The sequence below is a fragment of the Prunus mume genome, linkage group LG1 (assembly GCF_029339155.1).
Source record: "Prunus mume cultivar Tortuosa linkage group LG1, ASM2933915v1, whole genome shotgun sequence".
Classification (NCBI taxonomy): Eukaryota; Viridiplantae; Streptophyta; class Magnoliopsida; order Rosales; family Rosaceae; genus Prunus; species Prunus mume.
In genome coordinates, this window is record NC_142698.1 from 18,326,536 (window position 1) to 18,349,319 (window position 22,784).

Below are 22,784 nucleotides of genomic sequence, written 5' to 3' on the forward strand. Positions count from 1 at the left end.
TTCTGGATTAAATATTATATCAAGGGAAATTTAGATCTTTTTTTTTTTTTTGGTTGATACATTGACTCACTAATCTATGAATTTCTGTAAAAAAAATAAGGAAAGTTTTAAATCAATTATCATTTACCAATACATGTTTTTTGTTTTTGTTTTTGGCTATACAAGATTAAATGGATAAATATGAATGAAGAATTTCTCACCCAATAGAAAACATGAAAAATTCCAACTACAACAACAACAAAATTAACACACGAAAGATATATTTTTTCTCAAAAAAAAATAGATTATTTTTTCCTTTTTTATACAAACGATAGCCTAAATTAATATGATTTACAAGAGGTAAATTCAAACTTTGGTGTAAAGGATCTCATCTCATTACTTTGACCAACTGGCTTAAACTCATGTTTAGAGGGTTTTGTTTCAAATAGAAATACGCGTGAGGGCAAAATCGTAAATTTGCAACCATTTTCGTTTTCATTTTAATTGTCAATAAATTCCATAGGGAACCAACGAGATTATCCAAATCCTACTGGGATACATTCGACATTTCCCCAAATTAGCTTACAGTGCAATTAACACCAGGCAAGCACAGAGAGAGAGGGAGAGAGGGAGTCTAAAGCAAAAACAAAACTAAAAAGCCAGATAGAGAGAGGGAGAGAGAGAAACCCACATTTCCAGTACAAACCGAAACGAACCGTCTCCATTTCAAAGCCTTCCAAGGTCAAAACTCAACCACCACCACCACCTTCCCTCCCTCCGTAAAAAACGACGCCGTTCCAATCCCCCTCCTCCTCACCCAACTATCTTATGCTATTGCTGATCGCCTTAAGTCGGCGACCGTCGTCGGCGGTGGGGTCCACTCCTCCCACTCGCGGTAACTCTCCGGTGGCGGGTTGCATTCCCCGGGCTCTTATTGCCTGACTATGAAGAAGAACCAGAACAACAATAATAGCAAGCTTGTTCAGACTAATCATCACCATCATAGCAATACTAATGGCTTCCTTCCTAATTCTCTGAAATTCATTTCTTCTTGCATTAAAACCGCCTCTTCCGGTGTCCGGTCAGCCGGCGCCTCCGTCGCCGCCTCCATCTCCGCTGATCCTCACGATTGCCGCGACCAGGTTTAATTTCGTTTTAAAAATTTAAAATTTGTTTATTTGCATGTTCCTTGATTAGGAAGTTTGTGGAATTGGAGAACAGGTTTAGCAATTGATTTTCGGGAAATTGTGTTGTTTTTTTTGTTTGGTAACAGGTAAAATTGAAGGATAAAGGATATGAAAACGAAATTTTAATTTTTACTTAGTTATTTGTGTTTAGTTGCTGAGGCAAATTTGAGGGAAAGACAATTAGAAAGTGAGGGAGTTTTGAGTTTTCTTTTTTTGTCTTCTTTTTGAGTTAATGTGATTTAATTTGGCAGAGAGTGAAATGAAGAGCTCAAGCTTTGTGCTCGATTGTTGAGAAAATTGAAGGAGAACAATTAAAATGTGAGGGGATTTTGAATTTTCATTTGGAGTGAATGGTTGGCTCGTGAAATTGAATTTTCTTCAGTTTAAATATGTTTGGTTGGTCGGATAATGAGGGCGGAGAATGAATGAAGAGCTTGGCTGTTGTGCTTCATGTGAAATTGAGTGTTTTCGAAAGTGGACACTCCAACTTAATTGTTGTGCTTGTCAGAACTGATGTTTTAGAGTGGTTAGTATTTTGAGGATGGGAATAAATGAAGTCCTGATTAATTAATTAATAAAGAAGTTGAAATACAGCCAATTTATGATCAGACATATATTGATGGTGATCAAATTGATAATCTGAGAATGTTGATATTGGATCATATTGGATATGGATATGGCCCGGGGAAATTTAAGAATGTTGAATGGTAATATCATTTTTGGATGATGGCAGCCATTATTATTTATTGATGGTGATCAAATTGATAATCTTATGCTGTCTGAAGGATATGGATATTGTGGAACATTATTATGTACCCTGTCCATGAGGTTTTGATGTTTTTCATTGAAACAATCATCCAATTAATGTCCAGTAGACCGTTACCATTTCAAACCTAGCATATACATGTAAGAAAATCCTGGAGTATATTGTGTCCAAATTCTAAGATAGAAGTCAAAATATAACAAAAACATGATTTTGGAAACCTGGAATTTTCTGTATGATGATGGTATATGTTTAAACTGTGAGATGTATGAGTAAATAAGAGCTGTGGATGGTTGTAAAATGGTGAGTCATGGAATTAGTGTGGCATTGCTTTAAAAAAACTGGAAGTTGTAAGAGCCAGTGTGTACACTTTCAACATTTTCTACAGTCAAATGCTTTGTTTGCCTTATGATATAGAACCAACAAGAACATACATGAAATGCAATTGATTTAATGGGTTTGAGTAACTTCTTTGTGTACAATCTGTTATTAGATTCGATGTATCAGTGTAGTTTAATTTGTTGTGGCAAACAGGTGCTGTGGGCTTGCTTTGACAGAGTAGAGCTTGGTCCATCTTCCTTCAAACATGTTCTACTACTCGGTTATTCCAATGGCTTTCAAGTCTTGGATGTTGAAGATGCCTCTAATGTCAATGAACTTGCATCGAGGCGTGATGATCCAGTTACATTCTTACAGATGCAACCCCTGCCTGCAAAGTGTGAGGGTCAGGAAGGATTCAGATCTTCACATCCTTTACTCATGGTTGTTGCTTGTGATGAATCAAAGAGCTCAGGTATGATGCAAACAGGGAGAGAGGGGTTGGTCAATGGTCATACTGAGCCTCAAACAGGAAACTCTCCTTTGTCTCCTACAGCTGTTCGGTTTTATTCGCTAAGGTCTTGCAATTATGTTCATGTTCTGAGATTCCGTTCAACTGTGTATATGGTTAGATGCAGTCCTCAAATAGTAGCCGTTGGTCTTGCATCACAAGTAAGCATTAACTTATCCCAAGTATTCATTAATATTATATGCATTTGGGAATGCATTGCTTTACTTTTTTTCTCTTCTCCTTCCAGCCAAACTGTAGAGGCTGAATAACTGTATCATCTTATAGATGTTTGTGTGTGTGTGTGTGTGTGTGTGTGTGTGTGTGTGGAAAGTTCACCATGTTCCTTTAATAAACCAGAAGAACCAGATTGGATGGTTGTAGGTTACTGGTTTCAGACATTCACTGCAGAAGCTACATCGTTTAAATATGAATGTTATGTAATTCATATGACTAAATAGGTAATGAAAAGTATTCGAACCTGGCTTAAGTTCTTTTTGTTTTCCAACTGTTTGTTGGCAGATATACTGCTTTGATGCTGTCACTCTTGAGAACAAATTCAGTGTCCTTACTTATCCTGTCCCCCAGTTGGGAGTTCAAGGACTGGTTGGGGTCAATATTGGATATGGTCCCATGGCTGTTGGTCCCAGGTGGTTGGCTTATGCTTCCAACAACCCTCTGCTGTCAAACACAGGCCGCCTCAGTCCGCAAAGTCTTACTCCTCCAGGTGTTAGTCCATCAACTTCACCAAGCAGTGGGAGTCTGATGGCTCGATATGCAATGGAATCTAGTAAACAGTTAGCAACTGGTTTACTGAATCTGGGAGACATGGGTTACAAAACCTTGTCCAAGTACTATCAAGAGTTTATACCCGATGGTTCCAGCTCTCCTGTGTCATCAAATTCTAGCTGGAAAGTTGGGAGGGTTGCATCACATTCAACAGAAACAGATATTGCTGGAATGGTAAGTTTTCTTTCTAGCTGAAAATTATATTTTAATCTTACACTGGAATCATCATTGTTTCACAGCGTACTTATAAAAAAGAAAGGATTTATTATTTATATTTTGAGTTATAAATTCCATTTCCTTGAGACAATCTGTTTGAGGTGAGCTTAAGAATCTACCACGTACTTACTATTGCTCAATAGTTATTATTATTATTATTATTATTACTACTACTACTACTACTATTATTTTTTACTATTGCTCAATAGTTTAGAAAAACCCGATACTAAATAACAGCGGGATGTGGTTGGTTTTTATAGTGTCACAATGTTTTACGTTATTACGTTCAGCAAATCTGATTGAAGCATATTTACTTACTCAAAATGGTCTTTGCAGGTTGTTGTAAAAGACTTTCTTTCCAGAGCTGTTGTATCACAATTTAGGGCACATACTAGTCCCATTTCTGCTCTATGTTTTGACCCAAGTGGGACTCTTCTTGTTACCGCCTCAATACATGGAAACAATATCAACATTTTTCGAATAATGCCATCCTGCTCGCATAATGGATCAGGCACTCAAAGCTATGACTGGACTTCTTCTCATGTGCACCTTTACAAGCTACATCGTGGCATGACATCTGCTGTACGTTTTGGCCTTTAAATGGGTTCTCTTATGCTCTTTCTATTATGTTCATATGTTGATCTGGGCTTTGTTTTTCCTTGTGCTTATTATACAGGTGATCCAAGACATCTGTTTTAGTCAATATAGTCAATGGATTGCAATTGTTTCATCCAGGGGGACATGCCATATTTTTGCTTTGTCCCCCTTTGGTGGTGACACAATTCTTCAAATTCAGAACTCTCATGTTGATGGGCCTACTCTTTCACCAGTTCCATCTGCACCATGGTGGTCTACTCCTTATTTCATGACAAATCAGCAACCTTTTTCTCCACCACCGGCAGTTACCCTTTCTGTGGTTAGCAGAATAAAGAATAATAACTCCGGGTGGCTCAACACAGTTAGTAATGCTGCATCTTCTGCAGCAGGAAAGGCTTCCATTCCGTCTGGGGCTGTTGCCACTGTATTCCATAGTTCTTTACCTCATGATCTGCAATCTTCTCACGCGAAGGTCACTGCTTTGGAGAACCTATTGGTTTACACTCCTTCTGGTTATGCAATTCAATATAAACTACTTCCATCAGTGGGGGGAGAGCCAGGTGAAGCTGCTTCAAGAACAGGGCCAGGTTCTTCAGTGCAGATACAGGATGAAGATTTGCGAGTGAGAGTTGAGCCTCTTCAATGGTGGGATGTTTGCCGAAGAAATGATTGGCCTGAAAGAGAGGAATGCATTTCCGGGATTATGCTTGGGAAACAAGAATATGTGGAGACAGTCATGGATAGTTCTGAATGTGATGACAATGATATTGGGGATAAGGAGTTGGTAAAACCCCTTGAGCGATCTCACTTGTATCTCTCCAACGCTGAGGTTCATATCAATTCTGGAAGGATTCCAATCTGGCAAAAGTCTAAGGTACCTTTTATATTTTGACAGTGAGATCCCTTTGATTGTCAGCATTATTAAATATGTTTGTGATCCTTTCATTTATTTGTTAGATATATTTCTATACAATGAGTCCGTTGGGGGCTAGTGAGCTAAATTTCACTAAGGATCTTACTGGAGGAGAGATGGAAATAGAGAAGGTTCCTGTTCACGAGGTGGAAATTAGGCGGAAGGATTTGCTACCTGTTGTTCATCCTTTTCATAGATTTCAGTCTGAATGGAGTGGCAGGTAATTTAGCTGTTGTATTCATCAAGTTGTGGTATCCTTGCTATTATTATCTTATTCTACCCCTCTGGTAACTACCTTATTATTTATGTTAACATGGAAATGAATTTGTGCCTTTATTCGTTCTGTAGCATTTCATATGGATCCATCTTATATTTCTTTTTCTTGCTTGTTGAGGGTTATTACTTCCCTGAAAATCTGTATTTATGAGGACTTTTTTCTGATGATGGTGGTTCTGTATGGTTTGATGACTTTTTCTGGAAAGCTATATTTTTACGGCCCTAATTTATATGGAAGATGAAGAAAAATGGACTGTTCATATTTTTTAACACGACCTTTATTGTGTTCTTTAAATTGTCCAAACTTACATGTCTCATGAGGCTTGTATGTTCTGTGAGCCTGGTGTTTCCAAATTATTAACTCAATAGTATAACTAAAATAACTTTTGAATATATTAACCACTAATTAGTTTTTTTGGGTGCTTTATGCAGGCGTGTAGTTGGAGGATACTCAAGTTCATCTTCTGATTCTCATGAAGCTAAAGAAAACTTTCAGGAAAAGGGTGGTATTTCTGATGACAAGGTGGCACCTACTGGCTCAGCTGAAAACCCAGATGTTGGTAAGATAAGTGTTTATGATGTAATATCATTGTTTTATCAGTAGAAGGACTTTCTAATGCCACTTTTATTTTTTTAATGAATTGTTAGGTGATTCTTATCCACCCATTCACCAACCCGGGAGTGGACGTAATGGCGAAAAAAGAGGGAGATCTTTTTTGGTGTCACCTGACTCACCTCTACTGAACCAAAGCTCCACAAACAAAAATATTATGTTAATATCTTCGAAACAACCTATCTCAGGTGTTTCTCTTGTTGAGAATAGTAATTATTCAAATAGTCTATCCACTTTAACGACCAGCTCCCTTTCAGCCGATAGAACTTTTGCAAAAGAGGTTCAGTCGGTGAATAGTGGTGGGGCCAGTGAAGGTTCCAATATAAGTTCTAACCGTTCTGATCTGAGTATGAACATCCTCGATGAGGGACCAGTACAAGAATCGCTGGATTTTGAGCAATTTTTCCATGAGGGCTATTGTAAAGCATCGCCTCTGAGCAACTTTCGTGAATCAACTGAAGTTGTAACTGATGTGGATAGCAGCAGCCCCCGTGATAGGGGGAAATGCGAGGAAGTTGGTGACAGTGATGAAATGCTTGGTGGTATATTTGCCTTCTCAGAGGAAGGTAGGACCATAAACATGTACCACTTGTTCACTTTTATATTCAATTTCCTTATTTTTGGATATTTACATAAAAGATGAATGCTGCTTGAGTGCTGACCCCTGCTATACTTGTTTATTGTGTTTTCTAGCATTGTCAAATGTGGCGTAATCAATTATTATTTTACTGGATTTCATTGATACCATATTGGCGTCGCATGCCTGCTATCTAACACTTTCGCAATGATCCTGCTTTGTACATGCTTTTGGATTTTTATGAACAATAAGTTTGGACATAGTATCAATGGAACCGGTTGGGAATAGCATGTGACATATGATTCTATGTTGGAAAAGTGGAATGGCTATCCATTGATGTTTCCATACTCTGTTGCAGGATGATGTACCTTTCAGTGCTCAAATTCTAGCAAAGTAATCAGACCTTTTCTTATTTTTCAAAAGGTTAAAAAAAGATTGGCCAAACCTCAGCCAAATGCTGGTGTGGAATTTAATTGATGAAGTTTCAGAATTGAAGTTGTTTCTTTTCAACGATGGAGATGCTACTGACTTAATCTTTGGTTCGTCATGGTGCTGCTGCTGGGGCAAATGCCTGGTACCTCCCCTTCTAATTCTCATGTAAATGTTGTAAATTGAGATCCATAATAGAAATGATTTGTGTGGACAGGTTCTTTATGTGATGCGTAACATTGTTCATTCTTCAAACAAAAGGAAAAAAAAAAGAATAAAGTGAAAATCTAAAGAGATTATAACTGTACAAGTTGCATTCCTTGCTTTTGTGATTAGTTCATTGTCTGGAGCTTTCTAATTCAATCTCTGTATATGGGTTCAATTCAAGCATCATTCTTTTGGTATAGGAGTTGTACAAAAAATTTCCTATAATGCCTTTGAGGATTTAATTTATTTGGCATTGGCTTCTTAGGTTCCAGTCTTGTCAGTTTATAATTTCAATTTTCATTGGCTAAAACTAAAGGCATGTGAACATTATTGACTGCCTAGCTTCTTATGAACTAGAAATTAAAAACACAGAAAAAGAAGTTCAACTTAAAATGGATAAGAATAGAGACATGCGTACAATGCACATTATCACGTACAATGCACATTATCACATGTATGAATTTGTGTGTTTATGGCGTGCATATGGTTGTGGTTGTGTGGTTGTGTTTTCAAGAAAGACAAAATGTTCAAAAAAATTCAAAATTGTTCAAAAAAATTGTGGCCAATTTCAAAATTTTCCCAAACAAGGAGAATATTTGCCATAAATACAAAAGATGTGATGTACAATATTTACTGGTACTAGTAACGAGAAAACATTGAGGGAAAAAAGCTTCTTGATCCATGGCTTTGGATTCTACCAAACATGCCACATTCTTGTAATTTTGTGGCCTACCATGCTAATATGAATTCATGTTTGAAGATGGTATTAAATTTTGGGACCCACTTTGATGCCCTTCATATCATATCAAGAGGAAGACAGGAAGAGAATACAGAATAGAATGGGGCAGTGGTCCCTTGTCTCTCTCTCCTAGAAAAAATGTGAACCCAATTTGATTGAATGCCATGATTAAATATCTCATTCTCTCTATACAGAACAGAAGAGAGGAGAAGGTGCTAGGTTGGGTTTTGGTTTGGTTTGGGCCCTGTGACGTTGGTACTATGGCATGCCCGGTCGGTACGAAAACGGTCGGCTTTTGTCGTTTGAGGTCTTGGATTTGTCGTCATCAATGTTCAATGTGGGTTCATATGAGTAACTTCCCATGTGGTCTCTATTGTCCTTGACTCGAGTAAGTAAAATAAAATCCCTAAGCTAAGCCATCCTTAGATAGTGGTGGAGGCAGTATCTTTAGCATGCGGTTGATTCGGAGATAGTGCTAAATTCAGTCGCCCGTATATGTATGAGTTAATTTTAATTATTGATGTATATGAGACTTACAATATACGAATAATCAGAATTCAATCATCTGTACTTGAAAGTAACATTCTTTACTTTATGGTTCTAAATGTCTAAAAAGTGTTTTTGTTGGTCAGCAAAGTTGAACGAAATTGGGGTCAAGAGTCAAAGACAGAAGATTTGTAATTTAAGCGAGGACCCACAGTAATTCATCAATCAATTTGATAATTGTATATGTGAAAAGATATCACATTTGGTTTGATTGGTATAAGAAGATATAACAGATCGACTCAAAAACAAAAATTCAACAAAGAAACAATGAGATGAAGGAAGCTTATCCAAACTCCGAAGTCATAGGCCCCAACAAAGTTGATCATCAACAATAAGGGTTGTGAGTGACAACTCATACATTGATCTCAATCCAAATTGAGCCACAAAAAAGAAACACACATCAATCTTGAACTGCCCTAGTGGGTAAATAGTAAGGTCCAAATCTTGTTGCTATTATTATAAATTCCCATCATTTCCCACAGAAACCTAACAAAAAAATCATTTTCCCATTTGAATTCAATCATGCAAACGCAGCCTCTTGCAAGCAACATGTTACATGTAAGATGCCAACCTCTCCCCAACCCAACGCCAATGATGCCTCAAAATTTGTGACAATTTGCAAACAAATGCAGCCAAAATCCCATATTCGTTCGTCCAAAAAAAAAATCCCATATGCGTGCCCCCCCACACACACAATGCTTTGAGCTTCTGACACGTGTCCCATGCCTGCAAAAATTACCCTCACCAAATTACCCCTCCAAAAATAGAAAGATGAACCAAGTTATTACTGAGCTTGAAGAAGTGGGGCCAATTTAGTACTCTGAAACAATGGGGTCACTGAGGCCTAAGCTCTGCTAAATTGTCCCTCTTTTCAGTTACCTGGTATTAACCAATTATCGATGCGAATGTACCAACCAATCAAACAGCAACAACGCAAACAACCCAACAAAGACAAGAGCAACATCGATTTAATTATAAAGAATCTCGAAAAGATTGAGAGATCAACGTTAAATATTGTGAAGGGGTACGAATGAAAAAGAAAGGTGGACGGATCATGGATGGATGGAGGACTGGGTAAACATAAATTTTTATTTTTTATTTTTTATTTTTTTTGAGAAAAGGGTAAAAATAAAAGGCTATCACATGCCCGTTGAGAATTCATCAGACAAGAAAAGTTCAGTACTTTATTTATTATGCCATACCAACTTAACTCTTTGTACATAGAAATGTTAAAATTTCGCTTTTATTATTGTTATTATGATGACAAAGTCTATCCCAGAAAATAAAATAAAAATCCAGAAGATATGGATGGAGAATTGTCTGAAGTCATTTTCCCATCACATGTCACTCGAATAATATAGCTTCTGCTTCTCTTGGGTTAAAAAGAGTACCAGTATTATTTTGTGACCTAAAATCTCTCTTATCTTCGTATATAGAATCTCAAATGTTTGCACTCAAATTCCCACGACATCATAGTTGTGTGTGTGAGAGAAATTCCCTTATATGTAGTTTAGACTATCGCTTGAAATAAAAAAAAGAATCTCAAATGTTTGCTTTATTGGACTAATAAGATTGTATTTGTCCAAATAACTTTTATATTATGCTAATTAATTATACATGAGTTTGGTACTCATGAGTAATAGACAAGCGAAAACTTCCACAACAAGAGTGGACCAGACTTGGAAATTATCACACTCCTCCCCCTCCCCTCCCCCCCAAAAAACACAAGTTAAGTTAGCACCTTGGAGAGGAAAAACAAAAGAGAAAACTAGCTCCATGAAATAATATATTTGAGAGAGAGAGAGAGAGAGAGAGCAATAATTACTGAAAGAAAAAGAAGGGAAGGTACATGGCATCAGGTTTTGGATCTTGTGATGCTTTTTAAATTTGGAAAGAAGTTGGGTGCTTATCTTAACCTTATATAATGTGTTGAGAAAAGAAAGAAAAAGAAAAGAGAATTACAAAATTAGCTAGCTAGTAGCCAAGTAAGGAATAACAGAAAGGGTGACTTCATGTACTATACATGTATATGCATGTATAACCCACAAAGGTAGGAATCTTAATTAACAGCATCCCTCCTCTCCTCAGTCTACAAAATAAAAATAAAAATTAAGCAACCCTTCCATTGGGGTTTGTTCTATTTAAAGAGGGGGAAGAAGGTGCAATGAATCCATAAGATCTGTAGAAAACACAAAACCAAAAAGAATGAGTGCTGTGGAGCTTGAGAGTGAAACAATGGCTGATGGTGTGTCTCAGTTGCAGAAGCAGTTGGTTGACTACACAGCTTCACTGTTTGATGAGGTCAGTATATTGGATGATATAGGAAGTTTGTGTGTGTTTGTTCTGTTCAGCTTATTGGGTTGGCTTCTTCTTTTTTTCTTTTTTTTTCCTTTTTTTTTTAATGATAAGTTTTTCTTTTGTTTGAAGGCATTTCTGGATGAACAGTTCAACCAGCTTCAGCAACTGCAAGATGAGAACAACCCAGATTTTGTAGTTGAAGTTGTGTCTCTTTTCTTTAAAGATTCTGAAAGGCTTATGGATGAACTGACCAAAGCTCTGTAAGAACTAAAGCTTTCTCATCATTAATTTTCCCAATATTTATCTTTTTTCAAGTAACTTTCTTGCCCTGGTATGGTATATATGGTTCTACTTACAGTCAGGGCCTTATTAGTCTCTTTTATATTTTATATTTTCTCTTTATTTTTGGGTGCAGAGATCAGCAGACTGTTGACTTTAAACTTGTGGATAAAAATGTTCACCAATTGAAGGGTAGCAGCTCCAGGTATATGTTATTTTTCCCTTTATAGGTCCCTACTGGTTATTTCATATATTTACAGAATGCACCTGTCTCATGCATCCCCCTTATGTTCAGCATGGGAAGAAGCACTCTTCTGACCTTTCAAGTCACTTTGATATCACCATATCAGTTGCTGCTTGATGCAAACACATCCTTTTAATTTGAAACATTCAAAACTTCCATTGAACATTTCAGTGGAATTGTCTTGGAAAATATCTGAAACATAGAATTGGACCAGTAGGACTTCCAACAGTTCCAGCTTTGAAATGAAAATTTAAGCAAGACTCAAAGCTCCCTTTGGCTAATTTGGAGGGTTTATCATCAAGCAGAAATGTCATATCAGCAAATCTTTCATACTAAAGTCCAAATATTTAAGTTGTTTTCTTGGAAAGATAGTCATTTCTCCACTTTGTCCCACATGAAGGCATGTACCTTGAGAATATCGCTCACTCACCACCAGAGTCATTAAAATGTATAACATTTCCAAAGTATTTGTCAGCTAAAAAAAGAGCTCTTTTTTTTAGTTGTACTTGTTCTTGTCTATATATATGTTTCTTCTGTTGGTGTTTCATGAAGAAAATTTGGTTCTTGCAATAACAGCATTGGTGTTCAGAGAGTTCAGAGGGCCTGCATTGCATTTCGTGACTGCAGTGAGGAGCAGAATGTTGAAGGGTAAATAAAATTTGGTCTTTCACAACCATGAGTTTTAGAAAATGTTCATATAAATCTGAATGAAAAATATTGGTCCGCAGGTGCCTAAAGTCTCTCCAGCATGTGAAGCATGAGTATTCTCTTGTGAAAAATAAGCTGGAAACTCTTTTCAAGGTAAGTAGAAGAAATTGTTTCATAAACAAGCATGCATGGTAGCTCTTGGTCTCAAAGCCTTGATGTCCTTCTTGTTCATATGCAGCTACAGAAACAGCTTTTGGCCGCCGGCGGTCCACTGCCAAGGTAATGATGCTTAATGATGAAACCCAGTGGGGAAGTTATTATCAGCAGATAAAATAACAGAAGCAAGCACACTGTGGAGGTGGGGGGTCCGTAGCTAGATTTGCAGTGGAAGCTTGTTTTTTAGTTTCCTCTTCTATTTATCTCTTATTTGGTTGAGCATCCAGATTGCTTGGGGCTCAAAGAAGCTGAACTGAGTTAATATGGTTAAGGATGTGAATGAATATTTCTACCTCTTAATAGTATCTCTATTCTCTATGGCAAAAGTTTCTTACGCAAAAACCAAACAGCAATAAGTTACCAGCTGCACTTAATCTCTAGTGAGTGGGAGAGAGTGTGGTAACTTTGAGTACAAGCAGCACTGAAAACTAACTACTCAAAATCTGATAGATAATGCAATGAAAAGTTGCTTTCTTTTCTATGTTAAAAAATTTTCGGATTCACCCAAGTAAGCAATTGGGTAAAATTAGTTTCATAATCAGTGCATAATAATTCATGTTAATGACTTGGTAGATGGCACAAAAGCAAATGTACATGAGCAAGAAGAGTACTTGTGGTGTGGTTGTGGAAATTTATGAGGAAGTTTGTATCATTATGAAATTGAATGTGCCACATTATCACAAGTTTAAAAAGTTTCATAGAGATTGCTAGTTTCTCTACCAACCATTTGTTGTATATTGTTGACTAATTAGCATGGTTTTTCTTGCTTACATTTAATTAGCATGTTTTTTTTTGCTTACATTTAATTAGCATATTATGAGGAATATATCTGCAAGTATCGAGGATATTATGATCAACAACTTGATTCAGTGATACTTCTCTCTCCAATATAGAGGTCGTTAATTTGATTCCACCCTCCTATCGATATAAAAGAGTATCGAGCGTATTAGGGTATTGAAAAAGGAGAGAAAAGCCCACTTTGTTGGGATGATTTAGTTGAATGAGCAGTATTAATTTTTAATTAAATCAGCATTCCATGATCATATATTACATTCAATGAATGAAGAGATAGATGTGCAGTTCAAGGTCAAGTTACTGTCAACTGTATTTTAATGTGGCGTGGGATATCTACAGGACAGTCTGGACTGGATGGTACTAATGAGAAAATAATAGACCTGCATTGCATGCTGTGTTGTGTTTGTATGTATGATTTTATGCTTCTTGGTCCAAGGGTATCTAATATATAATATTGTTTTTTCTTGCCTCGTGTTTAACCAACCAATTTTTATGCCTTTTTTCTTTCTTCTTTTTATATAAAATATTGATAATAATAAAAAAACTCACAATAACATATGAGTCATGAACAGAATTGTGTTCTAAATCTTGTTTGGATGAAGTGCAATGTTGGTAAAGGCTCTTCCTAATTCCAATCAGTAATTATGATAACCATAATAATTATAGATTGTGGAAGCAGCAGGATTAGAAAGAGAGTCACCTCAAAACAACCCATGCTTTCTATTCTCCAAGTACTATTTCTTAACAACTTAGCCAACCCTAGACGTTGACAATATGCACCACCTACATTTGAATGGACAATAATAATATCAATTATTAACTCAGCCTAATAATCTACATAATTCCATGACCTAAAAAACGTGGATAAAAATGAGAGTTACGAAGGAGAGTAAATTGTAATTATTATAAGATTAACTGAAATTAATCAAATTTAAAATTCCTAAACAGAATATTTGGTAAGCTAAAGGGAAAATCAATCAGATGAGGTTACTCTCTAGTGCTTGGTTTGTTTTGCAGCTAAAGGGAAAACCAAGTCAGTCTAGCGGGGTTACCACAATGGTTGTGGCCCTCCCCCTTTCCCCTTGCTTGGCACCCAGCATCAAAACCCTAGGGTTTCTTTCCTCCCAATGTAACCTAAAAACAACAAGGGGGAAACCAAGATTGGAAAAAGGGAAAAAGATAATTATCAAATTTCTAACTTTCCTTTGTTTTATTCGTTGTGAAACACAAACATATTACACTCAAGATGGATTTTACAGATTAATTAACAATATAACTAAACAGATCCTAATTTTCAAGAGAAAACATCATCAGTTGGCCAGGTGATTAATTGTACAAGTTCTATTTGGTTGGGTAGCCCATGTTCCTTTTTCCTCAACAAAGCTTGCTATAACAGCAGAAAGCTGTTTGGCTCCTAATATATTAGCAAATTGTTCATAATATGCCTCTGGATTTATACTGCACAAGATCTTCACCATCTTTGTTTGATTTTCATCAATAAGCAGCTGCCCAATTATTGATACATCTCCCTCAGCCACCACCTTGAGAGGCATAAACTCAAAGGTTTGGTTTAATAGAGGATGACCACCAGCCAAGATTATAGCACCAAGGATTTCCCCCAAAAATGTATCCTGTGAAATGACAGAATGGAAACAAATGTAAGTTCTTCAGAGTGAAAGCGAGTTGAAAAATGTATCATGCATTGAAGCATTCAAGTACCCTAGCCCTTCGTGCAATGTCAGTGTACCAGAAACTTATAAGCATTCAAGCACACACATGCTCGACGTCACCCAATTAAATTGTCCACGTGTCAGGCTTGGCTTTTAAGGGGTTGGGTTGAAGATGTGTCCAGAACGAAAGAAACTTGAATTCAACCAGATGGACAGATAAACATAATGGGAGAAAAGAGACTTCTTTAGATAGCTAATTGACTGTATGGAACTTTACCATGTGAAGGTATCTATGATGATTCTGTTTTAGTTTCCAAAGCCTTGAAAGTAGATGCTGGGCAAATGCAGCTTCAGGAGTTTTATCTGTTAGCTGCAATTCAACAAGAATATTCTGGAAGGAACTGACTTGCTTCTGGATCCGCAATGGAATCAGTGTTATGTTCAGTTTTGAATCTAAAACTGCCTTTGCAGCCAAAGGGTCAAGAAACATGTTAAACTCTGCATATTCATTTGAAGGGACAGTGAACAGATTTCCTTTTTCATTATCGTGGGGAATGTGTCCCCCAACAATATATACATCCTGCAAGAAAATCATGACAATGAAAATAGCATCCGATATCAAAGCATGGCATGCAAATTGAAGGTTAACATCTTTATAGTCTGGTTTTGTTCTACCACTAAAAATTTCAGTTGGGTATAAACTTACCCAACCATTGAAAAACCAAGTTCCTTTGCTACACAATAAGCATTTGACCACATAGACAACATTTACCTGGACCACTGAGTCTGTGTTCTCAGAAAGAATGATTTGGGCTAAATTTGTCAATGGTCCATTGGTCAACAAAGTAATCTTGGATCCTGGATGCAGTGATTTTACAATGGACTTCCAAACATCTAGTGCAGTCGGTTGTCCAAGTCCAGGGTAATCAGCGGTTTCTGGTCTGTATCTGAAACAGACATGAAGAACCCAATCATTTTATCATTAATGTAAGCTGTCCATCTTACACAAAACATTTGTCTACAACATCATTGTAACTAGCTGTCTACTAGTTTAAACAGACAGTGATACCTTCTAGGACTGCGAGGTAAGTCACGAGCAAATCCATAGAGTGTATCAGAGTCCAAGGAGCCACCACTACCCTGAGGAATGGAGCTGCTGTACCTGCAGTCTCCAAGAGAAGGGAACTCTGAATGAGATTGACCAACTGCAAATACATTTCCAAGACCAACTGGAATATCATCACGGCCCATCATATGCAGTATGTCATATACAACTTCTATGGTTGCAGCAGTTGCCCAGCCATTAGCACTAACCAGTATTCCCTGGATAACATTGAAAATTCAAACAAAAAAGAGTTTCTGAGTATTGATAAAATTACATTAACATCATTGTGTGCAATAGCAATATCCTTCAAGGCTTGTTTGTTGAACTTGGAAGCAATAAGCAGACTCCTATCATATAAATAATTATTAATCATATTCAAAATGTGTAATTGCTACTTTGCTAGCATGAGGCCCCACAAAGCTACTCAGTCAGGCTATTCATGTGTATTTATGCATGTGTAGCACCAAGCTTGACAAAGCCTACAATGGCAGTATAATACCTTGAGGTTGATCAGTTCTACAGGTAATTTTAGGAGATATAGAAGAGCTAGAAAGTCCCCAGCACTCATATCCATATCAAAAACCACGGGTTTACTCATCAATTCCTTTCCAAAATCTGGTTTTTGAAGTACACTCTGATAGGGTGGAAACCCTGCTCGAGTATTAAGCTGTCCAATTCGCTTAGGTCGATTTATAACCTGCATTTGACACATTAATTGAAATTATCATTCTGTAGCCAAGACAAAATAGGATCCTGCAAAAGCCAATCGCCAAATAATGCTCGTAAGCCTATCACCATGTATTGTAGACAGGTTGCGACAAATCTAAATCTGCATGTAACTTGTATGTCTTACAGGAAATTTCACTCAGAACATGCATTACACAAGGAGAGAACATAACTTCTGTATGTCATATAAATGGAAAGGAGAACATGGATTGGGCCAAAGTTGATAGAATCATAAACTAGCTTACATCCAAGAAACTTTTATAGAATTCTTTGGCAAGAATGCTGTCAACGTCACGATTTGCCTTAGCTTTTGTTGCAACAAGAACACTAACTGTTTCAGGACCATTTACCTCCTTTGTGTAACCATCCTGTTAGTATTGTCTGAAATTCAGTTAGTTAATACATCTTTTGAGGCCTAAAGTCATCAAGATATGAATAATGTATAAGAAAGAAAACTAGTGTACCGCACCTGACATTTTCCTTTTCTCCCTTTGACAAGGCAAAACGGGTCTTGGATTCCCAGCTGAACATGACCACTATGCACCCCATTCTTCTGTACATTGAACTTTGGGATTGAACGCCCATCAATAAGAGGATTTGAGCCATCTGAAATTCCATAAGGTCGATTTGAAGTAATCACTGATATGTTCCTCCATTCCATTTTAGCAAATTCATTTTCTCCCTCATCTCTCTCTAAACTTTGCATTTGAGATAACGCTACTCCAACCATGAAAAAATCCCACATGCAAAATTCCTGCAAATAGTCAAAGTCTCTTTAATATATTTCTGAGTTAGACAAACATCTTGATATAAAAATCAGGGCAGAACTGCAGACTTTTAGCTCATACATAGAAGCACAAGATATCATAGGAAACTACCTTATGAAATTCTTTGTTAGGCCATGTATCACGAATCATTTTTAAGGACTGGAAGCTGTAATGTGCCTCATATGTCTCTTGTTTCTGTTCAAATGCTGAGAAAAATTTCTCATCTACAGGAATCGTTCTTGTTGCATCCAGAGGAATGAGTGTGACTGGAATGCCAGAATGTAAGACCTGATTTGGTCATAAATCATTGCTCATATTCAGTCACTATGAACTTTAGTCCAGCGTAGAATGGTCAGCAAACAACCATATATACCGTGTATGCAGCAAAAGGATCTACAAAGATATTGTACTCTGCGTATGGATTGCTGTCTTGTGAATACAAATTACCGAGGTCACCACACAGCCCTGCCTCGGAGGAGGTGGCATTTTCAGAGCAGGTTGATCTAATAGCACCTCCCATAGCATATATATGCTTAATATTGTTCTTCAGATGAGGATTGGACATAAGAAAAATGGCTAAATTTGTGTGAGCGCCCATAAGAAACACAGTGACGGGACCTGCAGATACTGCATCTTTCATCACTTGCTGAGCTGTAGGTTGTTGAAGAGGCATATATTTTCTCTCACCCTGTTTCATGTACAGACAGAAACATATACTACTTCTAGTTCGGCAAAGAAAACGATACAACCAACTGCTGTGCCTAGGATTGCATTCATACTAAATTTACAACATGTCCTAGTATCAGATTGTGTTTGTAATTTTAGCTTCATTACTGTATCTGACATATGATATATAATATATTGGCAATACTGGTTGCCTAGTTTAACAAACTTTACATTGAAAAATGAAACCAGAAAAGAAAAAACATGAGGCCATTATTTGGTACCTGAGGAAGTAAAGCCTTGCGTATGCCATAGTTTGTATTTACATCTAGACGCCCATCTTGGCCCGGTGGTACTTCTTGTCTGTATCTGCAACCACCGGCCGTGGACACGCCCTGTGACATTAGAACTCATAACAAGACATTAAAGATTTCAGGGTTAAACAATTGGTTAAGTCTCTATTTTTTGTTGAACAGTTTCTGATTAGACACACGCACCTGGTCAATAATGGGAAGATAACCCCCAACATTTGGAAGGATGGTACCGTTAGGCAAAATGCCACCTTCACCTCCAACACCAACAGGAACATCGTCGCGATCCATCATAAAAAGAATGTCATACAAATAATTAACAGCGTGCCCAGCATCATTCCACCCATTTGCATTAATAGTAATTGCCTGCGGCAACCTCAGTTACAAATTTTCAATCAATCACCATGGACATATCTATACATATAAGATTATAGTTCATAAAAATGGTGCATCATGAACTTTCATTTGATTCCAAAATTTTCAACTTGAGAGAGGACGCATCATTTCTTCACAACCCATCTCAAACAGGCTTGAAGCAGCTAAAAGAAAGAGGCTTTTCTCAGATTGTAGAGTGACACAGACCAGAATTGATCATAAAACACCAATCAATTTCGTGAAACTAAAAGAGGAAGATTTATAATATTCCAGAATGAAACGCAGAAGGTGCAAATAATTATATCCATGTTCTTAAAAGGAAAAAGAATAAACCTTCAAATCGAACTCTGTGTTATTTTGCTTCAAGAGATAAAACAGAGCAAGAACATCATCTATATTCACATCAGTGTCTACAAGAATTCTGTGAGGTTGAGCTTCCACAGGATTTAGCAGAAGTCCAGTTACAGTGATCAACATCCAAAGGACTCTTCCCAGCATCTTTGCTCCTCCAAGTCCAAAACCATCAAACAGAGAGAGAAATCTATTTATTAGTCAATAATAGGAGATTCTCTCCATTAACTATTTTATCTCAAGTATTGGTTGCATATTTTTATCAAATACTTATTAAAGAATATTCCGTTAATAATAAGTTTATCATAAAATAAGCACAGATTTAGTATAAAATAATTAAATATGTACCATATGAATTGATTCATACAACATAACCCAATTATTTATAACATTTTTCCTTACTTTAGTTTTAAAAAATTATAAATTGCAAATGACTCACTAGTGTAGTAATTTAGAGCAATTGTTTTCTTAGAAATGTCCTGAGTTTGATTTTTAATATCTGTGCAGTGTGTGAATTTAGTATATTATCATCCTTCTCGATAAGAAAAGTTTTTTTTATTTAAGAAAGTTATAAATGTGGGAAAATCAAGAATATAGAAAAGGAATGACAATGAAATCAAGTAGGCTACCTAATTCATTATTTTGAAATTTAGGCATTCTTTTATTAGTAAACACAATTAGAATCAGGAATTTGAACACTTCTCAAAAACTTCATGTATTAATAAATGCATGAAATAGAAAAAGAAATCATTGTTTACTACAGAAAGCGAGGTTGTGAGCAGCACTCAGCACCGGACCGTTTAAAAGTGAAGCATATGAATAAACCGAGACACGTGGCTGTAAGATAGGGCTCCAAACAGCAAAATAAAATCAAGAATAAAACAAAACAAAAATTAGAAGAGCACCCCCCACCCAACAGTCAGCCCCATCTTTCTATCTTCCAGTTTCAATTTCCAATTTTCCAATTTTCTAGGATTTATTCAAGCTCTGGGCCAGAGGGCCTGGGCCCCAAATTTTAAAACCTAACCCATCCCCCCAAAACATTTAAACATTTAAACAGTTCTCTCTCTCTCTTCTGTCTCTCAAAATCCCTATCTCTTTAAATATCTCCCCCACCCCACATCTCAACCATAAGAACCCTAGAAAACCCTAATACTCTAATCCTCAATCCCACATTTCCCATCACAACAGCATCACAAAATGGCAAAAAAGAAAGTGACCCACCAACCTAAAGACACCAAACACGAAGCTCATCAGTCCCAAAGCCACAATACTCACCAAGCCACCACCATGGATGAGCCCTCAGAGAAGGTTCAGAACAATACCCACCAAGCCACCGCCAAGGTTGAGCCTTCAGAGAAGGTTCAGAACAATACCCACCAAGCCACCGCCAAGGATGAGCCTTCAGAGAAGGTTCAGAACCTCAAGTCCCTCAACTCTCTGCTCCTCAAGGAGACCTTTGATCGCAGGCAACAAGTTGAGTCTTTGATGCAGGCCAAGGAGGGTTTGGAATCTGAGTTGACTAGGTTTCGTGTGGAAAGTAAGTTGTTGGAGAGTGAGTTGACTGGGAAGAGTGAGGAAAATGTTGGCCTGGAGTTGGAAAAGAGTGTTTTTTGTGTTTTTGTTCTGGCTCAGATGGGTCAAATGGTGAAAGAGCAGGTTGAGATTGAGAGGGCGAAGAGCGAGAGAGATACTGAGATTGCTTTTTTGAAGAGGGAAATGAATGAGCTTATGGGTAGCCTTGAAAATGAGAAGGTAAAGTTGAACCGAGTGTGCTGGGAAAGGGATGTGGTGAAGAGTGATTTTGATGGTCTTGCTGAGGAGGCGAATGGGTTGAGGTTGAAAGTGGTAGAAATGGAGAAAAAAGATAGATTTACTGAGGATGAAGTTGAGAAGCTCAAAATCCAATGTCAGGGGTTAGTGCAGGAAAAGGCTGAAAAAGAAAGAGCGGTTGAGGTAGTCATCAGAGAGAAGGATTTGGCTCAGAGGAAGCATGCTGAGTCGGAAAGAGTAACTGAGGGTTTGAAGAAGGAGATTGAAGGGATTGTCAGAGAAAAGAATGAGATTGAGAAGGAAAAACATGGGCAAGAAGTGAGACTTTTTCGATTGGAAAATGAAGTGGAGCATTTGAGTAAGGTTGAATTGAATTTGAGGCAAGAGAAGGAACTGTTGCACCTTAAGGTTTTGGAGTTGGAGAAGAGTATTAATGAGGCTATGGGGAAGGAAGAGGAGAGGGAGAGGGACATTAAGGCATTAGTGGAGGAGAAGAGGGAGAAGGAGCACAGCATTGAAAGGTTAAATGAGGAAGTGAAATCACACAAGGCACTTTTAGATATGGTTACTGAGGAATTGAAAAACAAGGAGCAAAGAATTAAGGAAATGGAGCAAAAGAAGAATGAGATGGAGGAGGCAAAAGTAAATCAAGAAACTGAAATTGCTGAGCTGAACAGAGAAGTGGCTGAACAAAGGGATATTGTATCTACACTGCGAAATTCATGCAGTGGGCAAGAAGATAAGAATGAACGATTGGTCTCTGAAGTTAGTCAATATAAAGATGCTGTTGACCGTGTTATGCAGGAGAGGTCCGAGGCTCAGAAGAGTTTGGATGGGGAGAAAAAGAAAGTGGAAGACTTGATGCTGACTATCTCAGATAGGGAGAAGACAATTAAAGAAACTGAGAAAGAGTTGGGAAAACTAAGGAGTGAGCGTGACAACGTTTCTGAGAAAAATGAAGTGATGGAGAGCCGCTTGGAGTCATTGGTAAAGGAAAAAGATCTGATGCAGAAGAACCTTGTTGAGGCTCTGAAGAAAATTCATGATTGGGAAGCTAAATTTGAATCAGAAGGAGCCAAACTTAAGCGAGCTTTGACTATGTTGAAGAACACTGCAGCACTGGTATCTTCTAAGTCTGAAGGTAAGGAAGAAGTGGTTCCCAATGATCACAAGCTTGGAAAAGAAATTCAACCATATGTGGTGGAGTTGGATGCCATACAAAATGCTTTCAGAAACAAGGAGAAGATGGTTGGAGACTTGAAGCAGCAAGTTGAGTCACTGCAGAAGGTAGCAGAGGCACAGAAGAAGAAGAGTTTCTGGACTTTGGTGTCATCAGCAACAACAATTATTGCTGCAGCATCTGTTGCATATGTTGCTAAAGGACGCTGAGTAGTTCATCAGCCAATTTTGTTACAAGGACTAGGTTGCTCTTGGTTCTTGTATCAACCAGTCAAGTGCTACTTGACGGCACGGTGTTATCATGTTTGTCCTCTTTGAACTTCTAATCTAGATAATAATGTTTTTGGTGCAGAAATAGGTCTCATGGGATACTTTGATATGCTATGTTCTTTTGCCAGCTATATGAATGAAGGAATAAGGATATCTTATCTGAATCAATGGGATTCTCTGCCTTTTTTACTCTTCTGTTGTTTCATATTTGAAAATGCTCACGTTTCCTTCTAGATGGCATATTGTGAAGTATGTGGTGTGATCTACTTTGCTATATCCTTTTGTTGGTTAGGCATGTCTTGATGTTTGCTTGCTCACTTTTTTTCAATTGAGGAATGCATAATTTGGAGACAAATTTGGCCCAAAGATTATTCAGATTTCTATGCCTTTTGTCATTTAGGTCTTGCATAAAATGAGACAAATTATCTGTGCTGGAAAACTGACTAATGAAATATTC

At 37.4% G+C, this 22,784-nt stretch overlaps 4 protein-coding genes across 11 annotated transcripts; 3 read left to right on the forward strand and 1 right to left on the reverse strand.

Annotated features, from left to right (window-relative positions):
• The first annotated feature begins 581 nt into the window (after positions 1 to 581).
• ATG18H (autophagy 18h-like protein) lies at positions 582 to 8,841 on the forward strand. 4 transcript variants are annotated; one of them, XR_016127338.1, is made up of 10 exons: positions 583 to 1,121; positions 2,464 to 2,919; positions 3,278 to 3,718; positions 4,097 to 4,342; positions 4,437 to 5,231; positions 5,315 to 5,490; positions 5,979 to 6,106; positions 6,195 to 6,725; positions 7,095 to 7,310; positions 8,306 to 8,841. XR_016127338.1 is itself a non-coding variant. In XM_008248313.3 (9 exons), exons 1-9 carry the CDS (start codon positions 924 to 926, stop codon positions 7,162 to 7,164), a joined length of 2,976 nt encoding a protein of 991 aa, XP_008246535.2. In that variant the 5' UTR covers positions 582 to 923; the 3' UTR covers positions 7,165 to 7,475. The 4 variants fall into 4 exon arrangements, 2 of the variants coding, with proteins under 2 accessions (XP_008246535.2, XP_008246534.2); XR_016127339.1 differs by having other exon boundaries at positions 8,311 to 8,841; XM_008248313.3 differs by lacking the exon at positions 8,306 to 8,841 and having other exon boundaries at positions 582 to 1,121; positions 7,160 to 7,475.
• Positions 8,842 to 10,632: 1,791 nt separating this feature from the next.
• LOC103344697 (histidine-containing phosphotransfer protein 1-like) lies at positions 10,633 to 12,647 on the forward strand. The gene is made up of 6 exons (XM_008248317.2): positions 10,633 to 10,958; positions 11,085 to 11,215; positions 11,371 to 11,439; positions 12,055 to 12,126; positions 12,207 to 12,279; positions 12,365 to 12,647. The coding sequence occupies exons 1-6, from the start codon at positions 10,863 to 10,865 to the stop codon at positions 12,407 to 12,409; spliced, it is 486 nt and encodes a 161-aa protein (XP_008246539.2). The 5' UTR covers positions 10,633 to 10,862; the 3' UTR covers positions 12,410 to 12,647.
• Positions 12,648 to 14,320: 1,673 nt separating this feature from the next.
• On the reverse strand, positions 14,321 to 19,326 carry LOC103344698 (nucleoside hydrolase 3-like). Of its 5 annotated transcripts, none has more exons than XM_008248318.3 (12): positions 19,088 to 19,326; positions 18,566 to 18,745; positions 18,353 to 18,463; positions 17,779 to 18,093; positions 17,517 to 17,693; positions 17,108 to 17,392; positions 16,884 to 17,006; positions 16,412 to 16,609; positions 15,877 to 16,130; positions 15,580 to 15,754; positions 15,085 to 15,387; positions 14,321 to 14,768 (listed from the first exon to the last, which is right to left on the reverse strand). In XM_008248318.3, the coding sequence occupies exons 1-12, from the start codon at positions 19,250 to 19,252 to the stop codon at positions 14,448 to 14,450; spliced, it is 2,607 nt and encodes an 868-aa protein (XP_008246540.2). In that variant the 5' UTR covers positions 19,253 to 19,326; the 3' UTR covers positions 14,321 to 14,447. The 5 variants fall into 5 exon arrangements, with proteins under 5 accessions (XP_008246540.2, XP_088908106.1, XP_088908113.1 ...); XM_089051980.1 differs by having other exon boundaries at positions 18,566 to 18,918; positions 19,088 to 19,227; XM_089051987.1 differs by lacking the exon at positions 15,085 to 15,387.
• A 780-nt stretch (positions 19,327 to 20,106) lies between these two features.
• Positions 20,107 to 22,495, forward strand: LOC103318589 (uncharacterized). Its single transcript, XM_089051994.1, has one exon. The coding sequence runs from the start codon at positions 20,306 to 20,308 to the stop codon at positions 22,265 to 22,267; it is 1,962 nt and encodes a 653-aa protein (XP_088908120.1). The 5' UTR covers positions 20,107 to 20,305; the 3' UTR covers positions 22,268 to 22,495.
• The last annotated feature ends 289 nt before the right edge of the window (positions 22,496 to 22,784 follow it).

What these genes read in the sequence shown, in the direction of transcription:
- ATG18H (XM_008248313.3), top strand. Translation starts at nt 924, where the DNA reads ATGAAGAAGAACCAGAACAACAATAATAGCAAGCTTGTTCAGACTAAT. An exon ending in CCGTTGGTCTTGCATCACAA is followed by an intron (nt 2,920 to 3,277) that starts GTAAGCATTAAC and finishes GTTTGTTGGCAG; the next exon opens with ATATACTGCTTTGATGCTGT. An exon ending in CAATCTGGCAAAAGTCTAAG is followed by an intron (nt 5,232 to 5,314) that starts GTACCTTTTATA and finishes TTTATTTGTTAG; the next exon opens with ATATATTTCTATACAATGAG.
- LOC103344697 (XM_008248317.2), top strand. Translation starts at nt 10,863, where the DNA reads ATGAGTGCTGTGGAGCTTGAGAGTGAAACAATGGCTGATGGTGTGTCT. An exon ending in CAGCTTCACTGTTTGATGAG is followed by an intron (nt 10,959 to 11,084) that starts GTCAGTATATTG and finishes TTTTGTTTGAAG; the next exon opens with GCATTTCTGGATGAACAGTT. An exon ending in GAGGAGCAGAATGTTGAAGG is followed by an intron (nt 12,127 to 12,206) that starts GTAAATAAAATT and finishes ATTGGTCCGCAG; the next exon opens with GTGCCTAAAGTCTCTCCAGC.
- LOC103344698 (XM_008248318.3), bottom strand. Translation starts at nt 19,252, where the DNA reads ATGCTGGGAAGAGTCCTTTGGATGTTGATCACTGTAACTGGACTTCTG. An exon ending in ATCCTTTTGCTGCATACACG is followed by an intron (nt 17,694 to 17,778) that starts GTATATATGGTT and finishes TGACCAAATCAG; the next exon opens with GTCTTACATTCTGGCATTCC. An exon ending in TTACCTCGCAGTCCTAGAAG is followed by an intron (nt 15,755 to 15,876) that starts GTATCACTGTCT and finishes TGTCTGTTTCAG; the next exon opens with ATACAGACCAGAAACCGCTG.
- LOC103318589 (XM_089051994.1), top strand. Translation starts at nt 20,306, where the DNA reads ATGGCAAAAAAGAAAGTGACCCACCAACCTAAAGACACCAAACACGAA.